Below are 18,650 nucleotides of genomic sequence, written 5' to 3' on the forward strand. Positions count from 1 at the left end.
GGATAGCAGTGTTAGAAGACAGTCCTTAGAAGCCAAGATGCTGGACTTAATAGCAGGTTGGTGCATCTTTTAATACTGCTGTGCTGTCAGGTGATTTAGTTTCTTTCTGATTCACTCTAGCAGGAATGGCATGCTACCTACCCATCTTTCAACTCTGTACTTGTAACACTGTGCATATTTACGTGAAGGTGCATATACACACATACGATAACTGAGGCCAGTGATCAGTATTTCAGGAATTGCATTGGAAAGATATCCTGTGGGCATCCTTTCCCAGGAGGATCTGTACAGATAGTCCTTGACTTACAACTGTTCATTTAGTGACCATTCAAAGTTATAATGGGAGCTGAACAAAATGATTTATGACTGTTTTTTAATACTTATGACCTTTGTAGCATTCTCCAGTCACATGATCAAAATTCAGATGCTTAGCAACTGACTCATATTTATGGCGGTTGCAGTGTCTTGGAGTCATGTGATGCCCTTTTGCAACCTTCTGACAAGCAAAGTCAATGGGGGAGCCAGATTCACTTAACAACTGTTACCAACTTAACAGCTGCTGTGATTCACTTAACAACTGTGGTCAAAAAGATGGTAAAATGGGGCAAAGCTCACTTAAACAAAGGTTTCACTTAGCAACAGAACTTGGGCTCAATTGTGGTCGTAAATCGAGGAATACCTATACTCCGACCTTAAATCACGAGCCGTTTGCAATGCCTCCTCCCCCTCCACGAGACTAAATCACGCAGATTTTCCACACCCGAAAGCCTTAGCGCAGCTGACGTATAGGAACCTCGCGGAGCTCGCTTTCCCTCATTGGCTGCTGCTTTATGACATCAGCCAATTGAAACATTCCAAATGCCGTCGGGGCGGTCCGGCGAAAGCGTGGCTTGGAGGTTCCTACAGCAACGGCCTCACCCCCCCCCCCCACCATCCCGCCCGCTCAATTAGCTCCTCCCCTTTCGGCGACGTCTCCGTCGTTGCTGCTCTTCGCGTTTGTGCTGTTGCCGGAAGTGAAGATGGTGGCCTTCACCGCCGAGACGGATCTGGTGACGGGATGGTGTCTCTTCGGCCTTGCTTTACTGGTAGGAGGAATAAAGCAGGACTTCGGCTTTCCGTTTATTTTCCTCCCTGTCTCGTTTCTCTCCTCGCCGCTGACGAAGCTTCTTCCCGCTCTCGGCGCCTCTGGGGAGAAATAGTTTCCGGGGAGGCGGTTGAGTTCACGTTCGGCACCGGCCCGGGGCTTCCTCTCTGGGAGCGAGGCTGCTCTTGCCCAGTCAGGTTTCCTCCTCGGGCAAACTTAGCTGAGACTGAAGCCGTAGCGGTCAAGGTTGTATTGGAAAGTGCGTGTGTTGCGGCAGGAGTTCAACCGGTGCAGCGGTCAGAAGACTCACCGCCTTTGTCGTGGGTGAGCGGGGCGAGCTGCGCAGACCCGAAGCCGACTCGTGTCCCCCCCCCCACACACACTTAGAAAAACGTAATATAAAGTACACAACTTGAGTCAGGCTTCTCTAGCCCTGAACACCTCATTAAATCAGTTAGGGTTATTTTGGTTATGCCCTCCAGAAGTGACCAAGCCTGAAGCAGCCTTGAAAAATCAAAAGCCTCTACTGCTTCTAAAGCAACGCGCATTGTATGAAATTGCAAATCAGTGACACTAGGCCAGTATTTGAGGTATGAAATCATATGTTTCTGTAATATCCCAAGTTTGTGTAGGCTAAGCCAGCATTCAATACATTTTGTTTTACCAAAAAGATTAATCATCTGAACTTCAGGTCAGTAATAGATACAGTCAGGATATTTTTAAAGAAAACGCAGCTAGGAAGTGCTGCTTCTCTTTCTCCTGATTTAATACCTGTAATTCCATTACCTCCATCGTGGACGTTTTGGGACAGTTTTCCTGGTCAGACAGTAGAGGACCATACATGCCTGGGAAAAATCTGCACATAACCATGGTTTGTTAAATATAATTACCAGAAACTACGTAATTTCTTAATATGTTGCATGAAACGGTTTATTTAGTAAACTAATATGCTGCAGCAAACAGTTTAGTGAAAGTTTCCTCTGATGTACTAATTAATAACATTGAACTTTTTATTTTCTTTGTATTTGATTACATTCTCATCCATAGTTAATTGAAAAAAGTAACATTTACTTCAGTTGGAATTTGTCTCCTGCTAGCTTCATTGGCACATCTGTGCGCTTTTTGTAACAAAATTACAGAATTGACCATTGCTGCCTTCCTCTTTTAGTTTTTTAATCTTCCTAGTCTACAGCCCTGGGCTTTTGAGCATCTTCCCTTCAAATACTATTCTCAACCAATCTCATTGTTTATATGTTGTGCACTGACAAGATTTGAAAAAAGAAAAAAAAACTATTCAGGCCTTAACTTTTTAAGATCAGGTCAAGAATTCCTTTGTACTACAAGAGTAGATGCTCTATCATATTGTTGTTATATCAGACATATATCAACATTTTAGAAAAGGAAATATGATGGTACATGTAAAGCAATTAATGTATTATGTTACACTAATGATAATTGACTAAACAGAAGTCAAGTGCGTGAAGAGATGAGGATGCGATCTGCTTCAGAGATGTGACTATTGATAGGTTGAAACTGCACTTCAATAATATTTATGTAATTTTTCTAACATGTAAAGTTAAAATAAATAAGAGAATAAATTTCTCCAAATAAGCATATTTTGAAAGATAGCAAAGTTATTTCAGTATGTATATAAAGAATAAAATTAATGCTGAAATTATTATTTTGTTATAATTATTTGTCTTTTTTTTTTTAGGTCATTTTGGTGTTTTGCTGGGTTTATGTCCGCAAGTACCAGAGTAGGCGTGAAAGTGAAGTAATTTCCACCATAACATCTATTTTTGCTTTGGCAATTGCACTTATTACATCAGCTCTCCTTCCTGTGGATATTTTTCTAGTTTCTTATGTGAAGAACCAGAATGGAACTTTTAAGGTATTTATTCATCCCCCACTTTCAATAATTTTTATAACAAATCTTGTTCCTCTGTTTTTGTTGTTGTTTCTGTTTTGTTTGGGAAAGTAAAAAAGTATTTGAATTGTTTTAAACACTAGAAAGCAAATGCAGTAAGACTGATTTAATTACGAATGATATTGACATGTTTATATTGTAATAATTAGATTGCTGCGTGTTTCTTTTAAAAAAAAACTGAAACATTTGTTCTATTTTAAATCTGATTTTTGTTAAAGCTTTTGATCTGAATGTTTGCCTAGAGTTAAAAGGCAGGATAGAAGCTGGATGAGTGAAGTATATAAGACTACTAAACAAACACTTAGAAAGCCTGGTTTCATTCTGGCAAAGTTGCACTTCGTTTACTTGAGAGATATAAATTAATTTGGTACAATTTATATTAAAAGAAGACTAATCAGAATAGACAGTTCCTGATACCAGGTGCATAATGTTGGCTATAACCTAGTTTTCTAGAAAAATATTTTCAAACATGCTGGTTCCATCTTTTTGTTTTATTCCTGCCATTAAGATTGTAATATTGATTTTTAAATTAAGTGATCAATACTGGTAGCAGAAAAGAGAGATATTTTTAGTGTTAACTCTAGTGGAAGGCATCTGATACCAGATTAAAACCTGGTTTTCTAGAACAATATTTTGAAAAATATTGGTTCTGCATATAATCGCAGGAATAAAACAAAACTTACATTATAATACAGTGACATAAAACCAAAAAGAATACATGAAAGAATACAACTAATTCTTATGGGTGAAAGTTTACTGATTTCTTACAGGGACAACACACACATAATTATTTTTAAACATGTTTTGGAAAATATAATAATTACTGAACAAGTTTTTCTGATGAATTAACTTCATCCCCAAGGACTTAAAGATTCTTAAAATTTGGACCCATTGATTTTCCGAGATTTCCAATATATTATTTTATACATCATATATATAACCATTATTAACCTTCATACACACTTCAGTAGATTAATGGGAAATCTTAAACCTGAGTACTTGGGTGAATAGCTATAACTGAGGATTCTAAATTTTGAGTGGCCTAATGGCTAGCTAGGGAATTTTAAGAACAGTAAATCTTTGATTTAACAGACCTCAAATTACTGGGCTTCAGATGCCACAAACTATACATGTTATGCATGCTTCTGCATATCCATAACATCCTGTTCAGATGATTAAGGATGTGTAAAATAGGCATGCATATTCAGATACAGTATAATGGACATTCTAGTTTAACCATCACCATTTCCCTTTATTAGTTTGTTAAAGCTTTATTTATGTTTTCAAAATACAATACAGTACTGCCCTCCCAATGAGAGGAAAGGGGTGGGTTTCAAGGGGAAAAAAAGTTGGATTTTTTTTGTTCTTGTTCGTTTGGGCTGGGAATTAGATAAATAACTAGCTGAAAAACAATATACTAGACTCACTGGTTATGAAGATATTGACCTAGAAAACCCTAAGGAACAGGAGTAGTAAAATTAAATTGGCAGGAAAAAAGATTTAGTCAAATGAGGTTTGAGCTGTTGTTGTTTACCCCTGTTGGTGCTGTATGCTGGACTTCGTGCAGTTCTCTATCTGAACGACTCCTCTGCTTGCTCAGATAGTTTATTGATTACTGAATGCTGATTTTGAAATGGAGTTCTCAGCATCTTACAGATTCTTATAGATAAATATGAACAAATGTAATTTATTTTATTTTATTTTATTTGTATACCGCCCTACTCCCGAAGGACTCAGGGCGGTGAACAGCCATAGAATAAAACATATAAATACAAAATTTAAAATAGAGTAAAACGAATTAAATAATTTGGCTGAAAATTTAAAACCCCAATAATTTAAAACCAAATTTAAAATTTCCATTTAAAAAGGGGAAAAACTTAATGAGTAATGTTCTTACTCATTTGTTTAATTGGATTCTTTGTATTGAGTTTTAGGACTTGTATGGAGAACTGATCAATTTTAGGTCACATGTACGTAACATTGAAAAATAAGTGTTCACAAACTTTTAAGCACTACTGTAAGGGGGAAATTGGATTCTGCAATTAAAATCTTCTGAGGAAAGAGATTTGATGAACTGCTCCAGTTAGATTCTGGAGTAGGATGGAGCATCTCCCCTTTCAAGAACAGGTGGTTGCCTGTAATTATTTTTCTCTTGGTACTCTTTCATTTGGGGAATAGGCACAGATACTGTCAGGGAATTGTGCAGCAGGTGTCCAAACGAAGTCAGAGACACTGACTTGTAGTTTTATATAAATAGCAATAGCATTTAGACTTATATACTGCTTCACAGTGCTTTACAGCCGTCTCTAAGCGGTTTACAGAGTCAGCATATTGCCCCCAATGATCTGGGTCCTCATTTTACCAACCTCAGAAGGATGGAAGGCTGAGTCAACCTTGAGCCTGGTGAGATTCGAACTGCCAAATTGCAGGCAGCTGGCAGTCAGCAGAAGTAGCCTGCAGTACTACATTCTAACCACGGCTCTTAATATAAAATAAGTAAAATAAATATATTTTACATACACCGAACAAGCTAGTCAGGCAAACAGTATCATCAGGTAAATCATAGAGCACACAGGGCACAGAAGAAAAAGGTGGGGAAAAAAGGAAAACTTCCCCGCCACATCCACAGCAACCAATCACAGCACAGATTGCCTCATGCAGGAGCCAGAACTCTTCAACCAATCAGCTATAACTGTGTTCTGGCTCACTGTACAACCCCCACTTCTCCAACTACTAAATTTAAATATCTTAATAGATACCCTGGAATTCAAGAAAAGGGAGTATGAAAGTAGATGGTTCAAATTCTGGCAGCTGTGTATGTATTGCAGTAAGAATTATGCAACATGCTTCTACTTGGGCATAAAGCATCCTTTGCTTTATTAGTCCTCAAACACCCCTAAATCTCCTTATGAGTGTTTATTTTATCTCTGGAGGAGATTTGGGAGAAGTGTAGAAGAAGAATTTGATTGGCTTGCAGTCTTTAGTGAAATAGCCTTCACAATCGCTACCAAATGAAAATTTTAGATGGTCTTGAAAGGCAGTTTCATGCATAATACATTGCAGTAATGCAGTTAGGATGTTATGTTGTTGTTAATAATTGTGGCTAAATTATCCCTGTTCTGGAAAGGCTGTAGCCGGTAATCAGCAATGTCAGCAAAAGGTCTCTCTGCCACTGAAACTACTTGGACTTGAGTGACAAAGCAAAAGCTAAGGTCCCAAAATTATCAGAGGAAGTGCAGTCTCTTCCTAAATAGATTGAATGCTATTTTTCAAAACTGTATTTGACCCAGGTTCAGCCTATTTTACTATTTTCTTTATAGCTTTTCTCTTTCAGATCTTTAATTCTATTTTTTCTCCAGTTTAATTACTTTTTTATATTCTTCTAAATCTACATCATTCCCATACTAGATTTTGTACGTCCTCTTTCTATATTGTGCAATTCACTATAATTGAAGTTGGGGTTTAGCCTCACAATATAGATTGGTATGACTGGCCCTAATAGATCAATGGTGGACATATGAGTTCCTTTTTAAAACAAATCTGTGTTCGCCCACCAGGGGTGGGTTTTACTTACCTTTACTACCGGTTCGCAATGGGAGTGCGTGCGCTTCTGCGCATGCACAGATTGTCAATTATGATGTTCGGGTGGGTGGGCAGAGCCTCCCGCTGCTTTTACTACCGGTTCTAAAGAACTGGACAGAACCAGGAGCAACCCATCACTGTCTCCCACCCTCTTCCAAACTAAACATAAATGTTTACCAGATATACTATGAAAAAGTGGAGTGGTGGGAAAGAAGGTTATTTGTTGTTCAGAGAGTGTTCAATTTAACTTTTGTGCTTTATAGCAGCAATTCTTGGTACAACCTTTTGTACAACCTTTTTGTATCATAGACTCCTTTGATGGTCTGGTGAAACATAAGGGCATCTTTGCAGAAAAATATATTAAGCACATAAGATACATAGAGTTGAACTATATTACAAAAGAAAGCAGTTGTGCTTAAGCAGGCCATTAAAATATTTTTAAAATCACAAATGTTTGTTATATCAATTTTTCTTTATTCTTTAAATCAATAACAATTCACTTTTAGGGCATTATAACTTTAGATGCTTTGGGAAGATTTATTGAAAGTTTTTTAAAATACTTTTTTAAAAAAATATTAAATCTACTTTAGGGAGAGAAATGTCATCTAGAGTTTCATACAAGCGAGATCTTGTAGTCTTTTTCTAAGTGTGCGTAGCTTGAGAAAAGAAGTATTGAGATGCTGCTGTCTGTATTCTGCAATGCAAATTCTTGCTTTTACTCATCAAGTTGATATGATTTGCATTGGTTGTTAATAAGGGCAACCTGAGTACAATATATTGTTTTTGGTGACATTGTTATTAATAACAATTAATTAGGAAAGTAACTTTTAGCATTAAAAATCATAAAATGTACCCAACATCTTAGTATCTGAATGCTAACCATATCCAGTACGATTTACCTAACAGCCAAGTGCTTCAGAGTTATAGAAAAGATGTTTACCATGTCTTGCAGGTGATCATAGAAAACAATTTGCAATAGTTCAATACATTATTTAGTTATATTTGGGGTTTAGAATCAGAACTATGACAGCTGACAAGTGACTTAGAGATCCGTTGCCAATGCTTGGTGAAGGCAGTACAGAATTTCCTTCAGAATAATACTGTATTGCAGGAAATTCTCATCTAGATTTTTAACCCCCACACAAGTGAAAAGGCTGTCTGTTTTCCTGAATATTTCACAGAGCCTTGTGGATGTATTCAAGTCACTTGGGACCTCTATTTGCTGCAATAGAAAGTGTCATTCTCAGAATTTGTACTCTTAACATTGTCAGTGTAAATGAAAGTAACATTTGAACTTTTTTCCAAATGTGATCTGCTCTTGAGATTTAGGGCTATATGTCAGAACCTGCTGTCTGCAGGCTTTCTAAAATATAAGAAAATACAAGACATTCTGTGATTCCATAGTGATTAATCACAATAACATAAGGATGGGGCAGATTTTTTATATAGAAGCATAATTCTATAAATTCATGTGTCAAGTTTCGAGGTCATCTCAAATAAAATGCATTTCAAACAAAATCTTTGAAGAAAAAACTCCTATTTATTGAGCACGACATCCTAACCTGACTCCAAACGAAGCCAACACTGACTTCCAGCCCCAAAACCCTCCCTTTCCGTTACCCGCTCCCCTGCACTCATTGGCCATCTTCCAAGTCATTCTACCCCTAATCTACTCCAGCTCAAAGGAATTCCCCCCTCCCATCTCATCTCCTCGGAAACATTATCTCCAGGGAAAATAAGTAGGTGAAAAGTCAGCCGTCCCTTTCCAGACGTCTTCGCTTCTCCTTCTTATGTCAGCACTAGAGTAAATGCAGGTTGAAGTGCTGACATCATGGTTGTTACAGAAAGATCTTTTATTCAATCTAGATTATTTTTTATTTTAGGTATTTGTATTCTATAACTTTATGCATCTGTATCCTATTTATTTTTGTGTATCTGTTTGTTTTAATTGATGAAGCTGTCAGTGTTCTGTCTGAGTGTCTTGAAGGTTTTCAGATCTGGATGAGAAGTTACAGGTTTAGGTTCTGTCAACGAGTAACGGGGGTATTTGTCTCCCTAGATCTGGGGACTTTTCATCTTTAGTTTTGGATAGGGTTCAAGAGATTGGAGTTCTCCCAAGGCCTGGTACTAGGGTGAGGGTTGAGTCTCTGTCAGTTTTTTTGTTATGTTGTATAGTTTCCAGACGTACATGGTTCTTTTTTGCTCTGTTTTAAAGGGTGTTATTTTTCTTACTTTTAATTGTAAACTGCCCAGAGTTGTTCGGAACTAGGGAGCATCTAAATTTAATAAAATAACATTAAAATATATAAAATATATAAAATAACATTAAAATATATCACCTACCTATTTATATTAAGATATAATATATCTTAATTAAGATATATTAATAGTGGCTACAAATAATCAAATAGAATAAATATTACCCTGTTTTCCCCAAAATAAAACATCCCCTGATAATAAGCCCAATTGGGCTTTTGAGCGCATGGCAATAAGGCCAAACACTTATTTCAGGGTTCAAAAAAATATAAGACAGGGTCTTATTTTCAGGAAAACATGTTATAGATTTCTTTATATGAAGAATTCTTGAATATTACTTTTAAATGGGCTTCAATATTATTTGTAAAGGTAATTAATTATATATAATTAGACTATATGTTTGCACAGTTGCAGAGATTGATCTTTTTAAAAAATTAACTGGACATTAAAATAGCTGCTTATGTACTCTGACAGTGTTTTCTTCTTCTGTGAACATTTGTAGGACTGGGCTGATGCCAATGTTACAAGACAAATTGAAGACACTGTATTATATGCATATTACAGTAAGTATTGCAAATATTCCTCTATACTGAATTTTTTCATAAACTTAAGAGTAAGGATGGAAAGCTTAGCAATTTCCAGAATCTAGTTAGATTTATTACATAATATTTCTGTGGTGCCATAGTCCAAAGTATTTCTTAACTGATCTCATGGTTATTTCTTTCATCTGATATATACAATTTCAAAAGTTTTATGCTAGTTTTAACATTTAGGATGATGTCCCAAGATTCTGTGACAGTCACTGTATCACATTCCCTGTCCTTTTTTTCATATGTTCTTAGAGAAACATTGTTAATCTTTCAACTATTTTTTTTTTTAAAATCTGCATGCCTACGAAGTTATTTATATAGGAAGGCATGTCTGTTTGGCAAAATGTTCAGTTTTCCATGACAACAAATCATATGTACTTGTAAAAGCATATTTTACCTTTTATTTTTCATTAAATTTATATGCCGCCCACTTGGTGTCAAGCAACTGTGCCACTTATATCATCATAAAAGCAAAAGTACAAAATATTTTAAATATGGTAACATTAAATATTAAAAAGAACAAAGATTTAAAAAGTTAGAAACCTGAATACAGCAGGGTGGAGAAAAGATTTTCTTCCTAATCCACTAACCACTTCCACCATGGAATGCCTCCTTCAAGGCCCCATGTCAACATGTTAGGACAACAAGAGCCATTCATTGCTTTATCTTACCCAACCCAGGAGTATTTATTTCTTGTCTTTATTATTTTTACAAATAACTCAAGCTGGCAAACATCCAACACACTTTCCTCCTCCTATTTTCCCCACAACAATCCTGTGAGGTGAGTTGGGCTGACAGTGATTGGCCCAAAGACATTGAGGTAGCAGAGTGATTACAGAAACCTAAGTAAGGTCTGACTTAACCAGTACTTAGGCAAGATACTATCAAGAAATTCCAAAATGCAAAGACTGCAGACTAGGAAGTTGAAAGACATTCCAGAAGAAGATACAGTGGTAATCCAATCCTGTATTGTTGCAAAAAAATCCACCACGAAGCACGTAGATAGTTATCAAGAGTGGAACTCGACTCAATTGTCCTTATATCTTGTATTTGGATGCAATATATATTTGTCATAAATATGTCTGAGTGTGTTTGATTTATTAAATTAATTGATATATTGACTATTTTTCATTATATAAAAATGCAGCATCTATACATGGTAGCATCAATTGTACCAAGAATATCACTGACATTCAATATGATCGATCAGGATAGTTTGGTTAATAAAATAAACAAGCGGTAAGAAGTCTACATCGAGAGCTTTAGCTTCACTTTGAGAGAGTATTAATTATTGTAATAGTGATCTTAAAAAAAGGATCTTCAATATGTTTGCCCATCTCCTATACTGATAATTATATGTTTACAAATTTTAATCACCATAGTGCAAAATCTGGCACTGTTATACTTGATAAATGGTTTCCTGTCTTAAGAAAATCAATAGGATTTTTTTTTTTTTTTTGGCACATAAAACATGTCAGTAAAGAGAGGATAAAGGTTTGTCAGCTGCTTTGGTAATAGAAACAGTATAAAGGCATAGGTATGATAGTTTCTAAGGTACTTGTGTGACAAGTTCTTTCCTGCACAGGAACCTGGTAAATCTTCATTTAGAACTAAGGAAGACACGATGGAATCTTGTATTTAATAAGAAACAACATATTTCAAAAGTAAATGTTCTCCTTTGTTTTCACAATAATATCTATTTAAGTGTTAGCCTTCTAGTCATTATTGACTCCTAGGGACTGCCTGGACATGTTCCTGCAATTTTCTTGATAGGAATGTTTGCCTTTGCCTTCTTCTTAGGGCTGAGAGTGTGTGACTGGCCCAAGGTCATCCAGTTGGCTTTGTGTCTTAAGCTGGACTAGAACCCAGGTTCTCCTGATTTCTAACTTAGTGCTGACACTGCTACACTAAACTGTCTCTTTGTCTGTCATGGATTACACTTTTATTTGAATCATTGGGATTTTGAAATTATGAAAGAAGAAATACATATTAAGTGGCTGAAACCACTCATGAAAGTTATAAATATTTTCTGTTTTGGAAGAATTGTATTTAGTGCAGTATATAAAACCATGGAAGTTTGACAGAGTATAGGTTTGGTGCTGTTGCATAAACCAGCCTCCAGATGGTGATAATGATTTAACTCTACACAAAATGTCCCTGATTTTTGTTATTCTAAGTAAATCAGATTAATGAGGTACATCTCCATTACTCATTCTATGTTGAACTAAACCATGATTTAATAAAACAGGTATCAAAATAGTTTAATAGCACAATCAAATGTTAATCAGAACTAATGATTGGATTAACTTGGGGCTACATTTTATGGTTTTAAAAAAATCCAGTGTGTCAAGCCATTTCTGATACAGTTTATTGCAGTTAGACGACTGTGAACAGTTTCCTCCTGTGCTTCTGCAATCTCCAAACAAAGAGTCCTAATGTTTAGATTATTCTGAAAGATTCCCACTATTTTCTCTATATTGATATATTTGTCAGCTTTTATATTTTTTGCATCATCTTTAGTTTATGGTTTTCTGTGACTTGTTTTACATATCTAAAAACGTTGGCAAGTCATTTGCAAGTGTAGGTGTGACAGTGTATGTTAAAAAAAACGTGTTGTTCATCTTGTCCAAAGTTGAATGTGTTTGATTGGACATATAGTGCAAGTTTCTTCCGATCTAAGACTAGATGGCAGCAGTGAAAAAGGGCTCTTTCCCAGATGCTGAAGAATCTTTGATATTGTTAATCTTGAGAAAAAATATTTTAACTATTTTATGCAGTGGGGAAATCTAGAGTTATAGCAACTTGCAAATTACACAATTTGATTTTCATTTAAAATAAGTCCTTCTGAAAATGGGCTCTCCATTTTCTAAGGCAAGGATTCTTTATGGGCTATTAAGCTATTAACTCTGCTGGAGTTCAAAGAATATGTGGAAACAGTGGTACACACTTTCAACATTAACCTGTCTGAGAAATGTCTGCTCCTTATTCTAAAATGAATATTTTGACCATCCATTTTTAGCTTTAGTGGAGATTGTGGATGGCAGAGCTTCCAAAGATTCAATGTAGAATGGTGAGACCATGTTTTTACAGCTTAAGTTGCTATTTTTACTGTAAATTCAGCAACTTCTTAATAAAGTGAGTACCAATAAATAAGAAAGGCAGATGTCTTTCATAGAATTTCATAATTTGTCTAAATCCAGATAAAGGATTCAGAATTCAGTAAGGTTGACAAGGTAAATTTAATGGAGTTAGAATTAAATTTGATCACTAGTATAAAAGCCATGAAGAAACTGTGGTAAGCATGAGTGATTTTTTTTTTTTTGTGAATTCTAACTAAAAACAAGTGGGATGATTTCCTAAACAGCTTATTATTTTACTGAGCATTTGATTGAGGAGTTGGAGAAAAGAAAGAATATATTTCACTATCTAGGTTCCATATATATTCAGAATGGACTTGCACCTTATTCAAACCACAATGTAGCTGTTAATTTTTGACTTATTTATTTAAATTCAATCATTATAGTTTGTTAATCATGATTATGATTTTAACATGACATATGAATTCATCTATTGTGACTTATTGAACAAATTGTAATTAAAATAAACAATAACTGTGCATATGAACCAAGACTTGTATGTATTCTTTGTGAGCCTTCAAAGGCTTAACAAAGTTATATAAAAATATTCTGTCAGTTAAGTAACATCTTTCTTTGAGTGGCAGCTGAATCTAATTAATTAAATCTCATTTTATCAAGACAGCTTGACAGTGTGCTTTATATGAAACAAGTATCAATTTTAAAGAATCTTTAACAGATAAACCAAAATAACTGTAGATGAATACATGCTTTGTTCCATCTCTGGATGTACTCATGAGTTGGTGTGTAATTATATAGAGATTTTTTTCACTTACAAATATTTTTGTTAAATTATATATTCATTACAACATTTGAATCCCATCTGAATCCAAGATTTCCTGACAGCTCATATATAAGAAACACTATAAAACTATCAGGTATAAATTCAAGTCTTTATAAACATGAAAACAATGAAACCCATTAAAAATTATATTGAGTATAGGATATAGAAGGTTGGAAGATACCTTGGAGGTCTTCAGTCACCTCCTCAAGCAGGAATCCCTATACCATTTCAGAAAATGATTGTCCAGTCTCTTTTTGAAAGCCTCCAGTGATGGAGCACCCACAACTTCTGAAGGCAAGCTATTCCATTGGTTGATTGCTCTAATCATTAGGAATTTTCTCCTTAGTTCTAGGTTGCTTCTCTCCTTGGTTAGTTTCCATCCATTGTTTCTTGTCCTGCCTTTTTGTGCATTGAGAAATAGTTTGATCCTGTCTTTGTAGGAGTAACATTCTTTGACCCTCTCATTTGATCCTCTCATCTTTAAAATTAGCAACATTCAAAACTCAATTATGGTTGTAAATGGAAGACTACTTGCGCTTATGAAAGTGTTTCCATTCCTGTACTTTATAGAAGAAGTCTTTGTTCTTTGGACAATTTGTGAAGCTTGCATATATTAATGATTTTACAAAAGTGCATTATTTTAGTAGTTTGTACATTGAAGTTAGAGAGACCTACTTCAACAGGATTCTACTTTGCTTGGTATCCCTGCTTTATTCCATTGTAGTAAACATGAATTTAAAGTACTCATTTTGTGAATTATTTTGTTTCAGAATGTCCCTGTTGTCTCATTCTTTCATTCTAGCCCTTTACTCCATCATATTATTCTGTGTATTTTTATGGATCCCATTTGTCTACTTCTACTATGAAGAGAAAGATGAAGATGATGGCAACACATGTTCGGTAAAATGCTTATACTGCTGTCAATTGCTTGGTTGAATATGTAGGGTGAATAAGAAGGGTTTGATTGTTAAAATCCAATTTAAAAAAAGGGGTTGATTTCCTCACTCCAGTGGTAGTTGAAACATTAAAAATTTTATCATGGTGAAAGGAAATAATGTTCTCTTACATAGAGTCAAGCTGGGTTTAACCTGTGGGTCCTTCTCCCTCTGAATATCCTTATGGGAGCACAGTTTAGTTCAGTATAATCTGCTTTGACAAGCAATAGCTCTTCGGGAGAAAAGGGGGTGTAGAATCATACTGGGGCTTTTGCTTTTACTTATCCTTTTAACTGTAATGTCAGGATTATCTGATTCTTTCTCTATGCAAAGCATATGCTATATCGCTGAGGTACATTTTCTTGCCTCTTGCCCACAGCTGTAGGCTTCTTAAATCTGTTCAGAAAATTAAATGAAAATAAAATGCTTCTAAATGTGACATTAATGATCAAAATTGGAAAAAATGCTGGCGTTTGAGCCAGGTTTCATAAGTCATTATCACAGAGTGAAATACATTATGTTTAAAAATGCTCATATATTTATATATTACTAGAATTAACATCATAGCTTTATTACTATATGATACTTATAGCCTCTTAGAATAATTGCTCCTTTTTTCTGTTTGGCAAATGTGCCTGTTAAGGCAGAATTGGAGACAAACTTTACAGTAAACCTTAATCTTAACTAATAAGGGAAGAAGTTTTAATTAAAGCTGAATATTCATTAAGTGGAGAATGAATTCAAGCTACACTTGTACATGAAAATCTGCCCTACTAATTACAGTGAATAACTAATATTTTCTAGACTGAATTTTCAAATAACTTGCTTTGCTTGGGACAAAGTTTGCTTTTGCCTAAAATTTGGAAAAAAAATAACATCCAGCAGATTTTAATCTATTAAATTAAGATCTGTTAAATTGAGGGTTCAATTTATAGCAAACTACTTAACATTTGTCTACTATCACAATTATCAACCCCCCCCTTTTTTTTTTTAATAAATAGAAGCTGTTGCCACTACATTGTGGTTTGATTTTGTTCTTCTTTAGAAATTAGATTTGAAAGCATTTTATTAGTGTGAATGTAAAATAAATGAAAATAATTCCTGGCATTAAATGTTACTTTCCAACCTGACAACAGTAGCCAAGAAAGGGAACCAGAATTTCCCTGCTGATCTAGTGGATTGAAACATTATTTTAAAATAAAAATTGTGCAGAGACTGAACCAAAGAATGAGGCTTAATAGACCTTGAAATAAAATAGATTTTCCATGTAGACAAAAAATATTGAGGCATCTATTGTGAAAACTTATATTTTTCCAATAGAAAGATCAGGGCATTCCATAGAGGACAGATCCTTCCTACATACTCAAGTGATAGGGCTATAAAAATTCTGACATTCTTCCTATGCAAAGAGATGGATACTTTTCTAGTTCTACCGTCAACCAGTGTGCACACCCAACACTTGTCTAGCTTTTCAAAGGCCAGGAGTCCATCCATTTGTCCATCCATCCAACCATTTATTAAATGTATATGCCACCCATTTTGCCATCAGGTGACTGGGGGCTTACAAGAAGATAAAAACCACAAAATAAAACATTAAAATGATAAGTATTAACATTAAAATGAACAAGGAAGGAAGGAAGGAACCAATATACAATGTGGTGGAGCTGGAGTCATCGCTTAATGTACTAACCACCTTGAGTATGAAATGCCACCATCAGAATCCAGGCCAGTTGGCAGAGGCAGGCTTTGAGGTCCTTCCGGGCAGATCTCACTACAAGGGACACAATGTTCCAGAGTGTGGGAGCAATGGCAGAAAAGATTCCTTGATCAACAGTGTCCGCAGCATATCCCTTCTGCTACTGCAAGTGTGGTGGGCCAATCTCATTGGGAGCAACAAAATCCTTTCTTCTTTCTACTCTCTTTAATTTCCTTTTAGACCTCTCTGATAGATGGGGCCAACTTGTGGCTGGTCCCCAATAGCATAACATACAACCTCATCTTCCTGCCATATTCTAGGTATTGGCTGCTGATATCCAAAACACAGAAAGCCATCTGATTTTCCTATGAGAAGAATCACATCACGGAAATAGCTGTGGTATATGTCCTTAAAGAATGTCATCATTTCCCTGTAGGAAAATGATACGTTAGGCTTACTGTGAAAGGTTTTTATGTAGACATGGTGGACTTAACCATGCTTTTTCTATAACAGAGAACCTATCCAAGCTTTAACAGTAAAAGGGAAAATATATGGGAGACCATATCAATATTGGCTACCATTTATACATAATTTGTTCTTCTGTTCTCTTTCTCAAACATTTGTTCTTTGATCCTTTTTCCTTGATCATCTTTCTGAAAACAGCTATCTCTTCCTATAGGAAAAATGTCAGAACTTTTCTAGTAATAATTCCAGAATTTAAGTGAACAAAAATATCCATTATAGAGTATCCTAGGTCCTCTGGAAAAAGTAACTTCATAATATGTCTGTGTTCTGTTTAATGGAAAGTATTCAGAAATTTACTTGACTAATGAATTCTCCTCCATCAATATATTATAGATGTCTGTGGTTTTACAAAATATTTTAGATTCCTGATTCAGATTTAAAAGAGGCCTTAATTTTAATGCGAAAATGGCAGAGATTGCATAGGAAGAAAATTGGGGGCATTTGATAGAGTTAATAAATCAGGTTTAATGAATATTGGATATTTTTCTGTTGAATAGGGTATGGAATGTTATAATCATTGTATAAAATTGACTATGATATATTAAAGAAAATTCTTTAAAAATCATAATTAGCACTAATTGTTACTATTTCTTCATATTGGTTTCTTATTTTATTTTTACAGCAGGTTAAAACTGCAGTCAAGTATACACTAGGATTCCTTCTGGTTTGTTCAGTTCTTCTAATGATTGGGTAAGCACTATGCATATATATATATCTACGCACATAAATATGCATAGATTATAATAGTATGGTTTATTTAACTGCCCTTTTAGTTTCCAAGATAGTTTATATAAGCATCAGCAAGTAGTAATTCTTCAATCCTATTGACAATGTCTTGCATACATAAATACAAATTAAATGATTCTTATTTGAGACTACAAAAGAATGGCAAACACAATGAAAATTGGTATGTTCTCAGTCCCGGCGTTTTTGATGCTTGATGGATTCATACCTCTCATTTTTAAAGTGAAATAAATACTGTAAAAAGTTGGAAATAAAATACAATTTTGGAGGAAGTTTGGAGTTGTGTTATGATGGTGTGGTACAGTTGAACCTTTATACTGTTCTCCAAGAGAAAAGTACTATGTCCTTGAAATAGAACTGAAGGAAAATCTTGAATTCTTCAAGAACTTTTACTGCTTCATAGTTTTTTTTATCAGTGTTTGAAATATACCACATCTTGAATATAGCTGACACTGTTTTTAATCCATTGTTGTTTTAGGTGGTTATTCAGTTTTCACTGAGCTGTTGTATTAGATTTATATGCCTGCTCCTAAGAGTTGAGGAACTCTTCAAAGTAGAGTAATGTATGGCTTGATATAAAGCGAATTAATTTGAATTGGGTATTCATGCTAATGATTTTTTTTTCAGTAACATAAAGTGATCATTAGATTTTTATTTTTGCCCTGGCCAACTATTTAGGAGTTATGTGAAGGTAACATTCTTTATTAAAATGTAAAAGAAGGACAGTTTATCTCCTGTACAGCCTAAAATATGCATATAATTTTTGTGGATTCTAAAATAATAAATCATGTATGAGACTTGAAAGATTATTGTATGAAGCTGCAATCTTTTGCCCAGATTAATTAAATACAGTGCATGCCCCACACAAATGTCACTGTCTCCAATCTCTTCTCTAATATGTATCTTGAATTTGATGAATATTTATTGCTAGCTTGATCTCTACAATCCCTCGTTATTTGACTTTTTAGCTGAGAAAGTTGATATTTAGATAATAAAAATTAAAAGGTAATACATTTTTGCTTGATAAATTTAATGTTTTTTTAAATTTTGAGTTCTATGAGAAACTAATAATTTTGATTAAAGTAGTATACTACAGTAGTTTCATGAAAAGGGTGAGAGATCAACATTTCTCTCTGCCACTAAAAAGTTAGCTTTTAGAAATTGAAGGTTTGAAATTGTTCTATTATTTTTTTAAGATTTAGAAAGGTTACATATGAGCTGTGCTGTGAATCCATTCGAATACTGACAATGATTATAAAACAGTGTCTTCATATTCTTATTAAGGTTATTGTCACATGCTTAGGATATAAGGAAATTCAAATGAGCATAAAGATTTATGCAAGCATAATCTATGTACAAGAATCTGGCCAATGACCATTAGAGAAATGTGCAG

General features: G+C 34.8%; 1 protein-coding gene across 2 annotated transcripts in view; it reads left to right on the plus strand.

Annotated features, from left to right (window-relative positions):
- Nucleotides 1–976: 976 nt before the first annotated feature.
- Nucleotides 977–18,650, plus strand: part of LMBRD1 (LMBR1 domain containing 1) — a 66,329-nt gene continuing 48,655 nt past the window's right edge. The window contains exons 1-5 of one of the 2 annotated variants that reach the window (XM_070954658.1): nt 977–1,085; nt 2,799–2,975; nt 9,352–9,412; nt 14,160–14,257; nt 17,136–17,203. In XM_070954658.1, the coding sequence (XP_070810759.1) occupies nt 1,020–1,085; nt 2,799–2,975; nt 9,352–9,412; nt 14,160–14,257; nt 17,136–17,203 (470 nt within the window). In that variant the 5' untranslated portion in view covers nt 977–1,019. Of the gene's footprint in view, nt 1,086–2,798; nt 2,976–9,351; nt 9,413–14,159; nt 14,258–17,135; nt 17,204–18,650 lie in introns of those variants that run through there. The other variant, XM_070954668.1, reaches the window with a different exon arrangement.

Source organism: Pituophis catenifer, unplaced genomic scaffold, assembly GCF_029215685.1.
Source record: "Pituophis catenifer annectens isolate HBS135680 unplaced genomic scaffold, rPitCat1.0.hap2 SCAF_1, whole genome shotgun sequence".
Classification (NCBI taxonomy): domain Eukaryota; kingdom Metazoa; phylum Chordata; class Lepidosauria; order Squamata; family Colubridae; genus Pituophis; species Pituophis catenifer.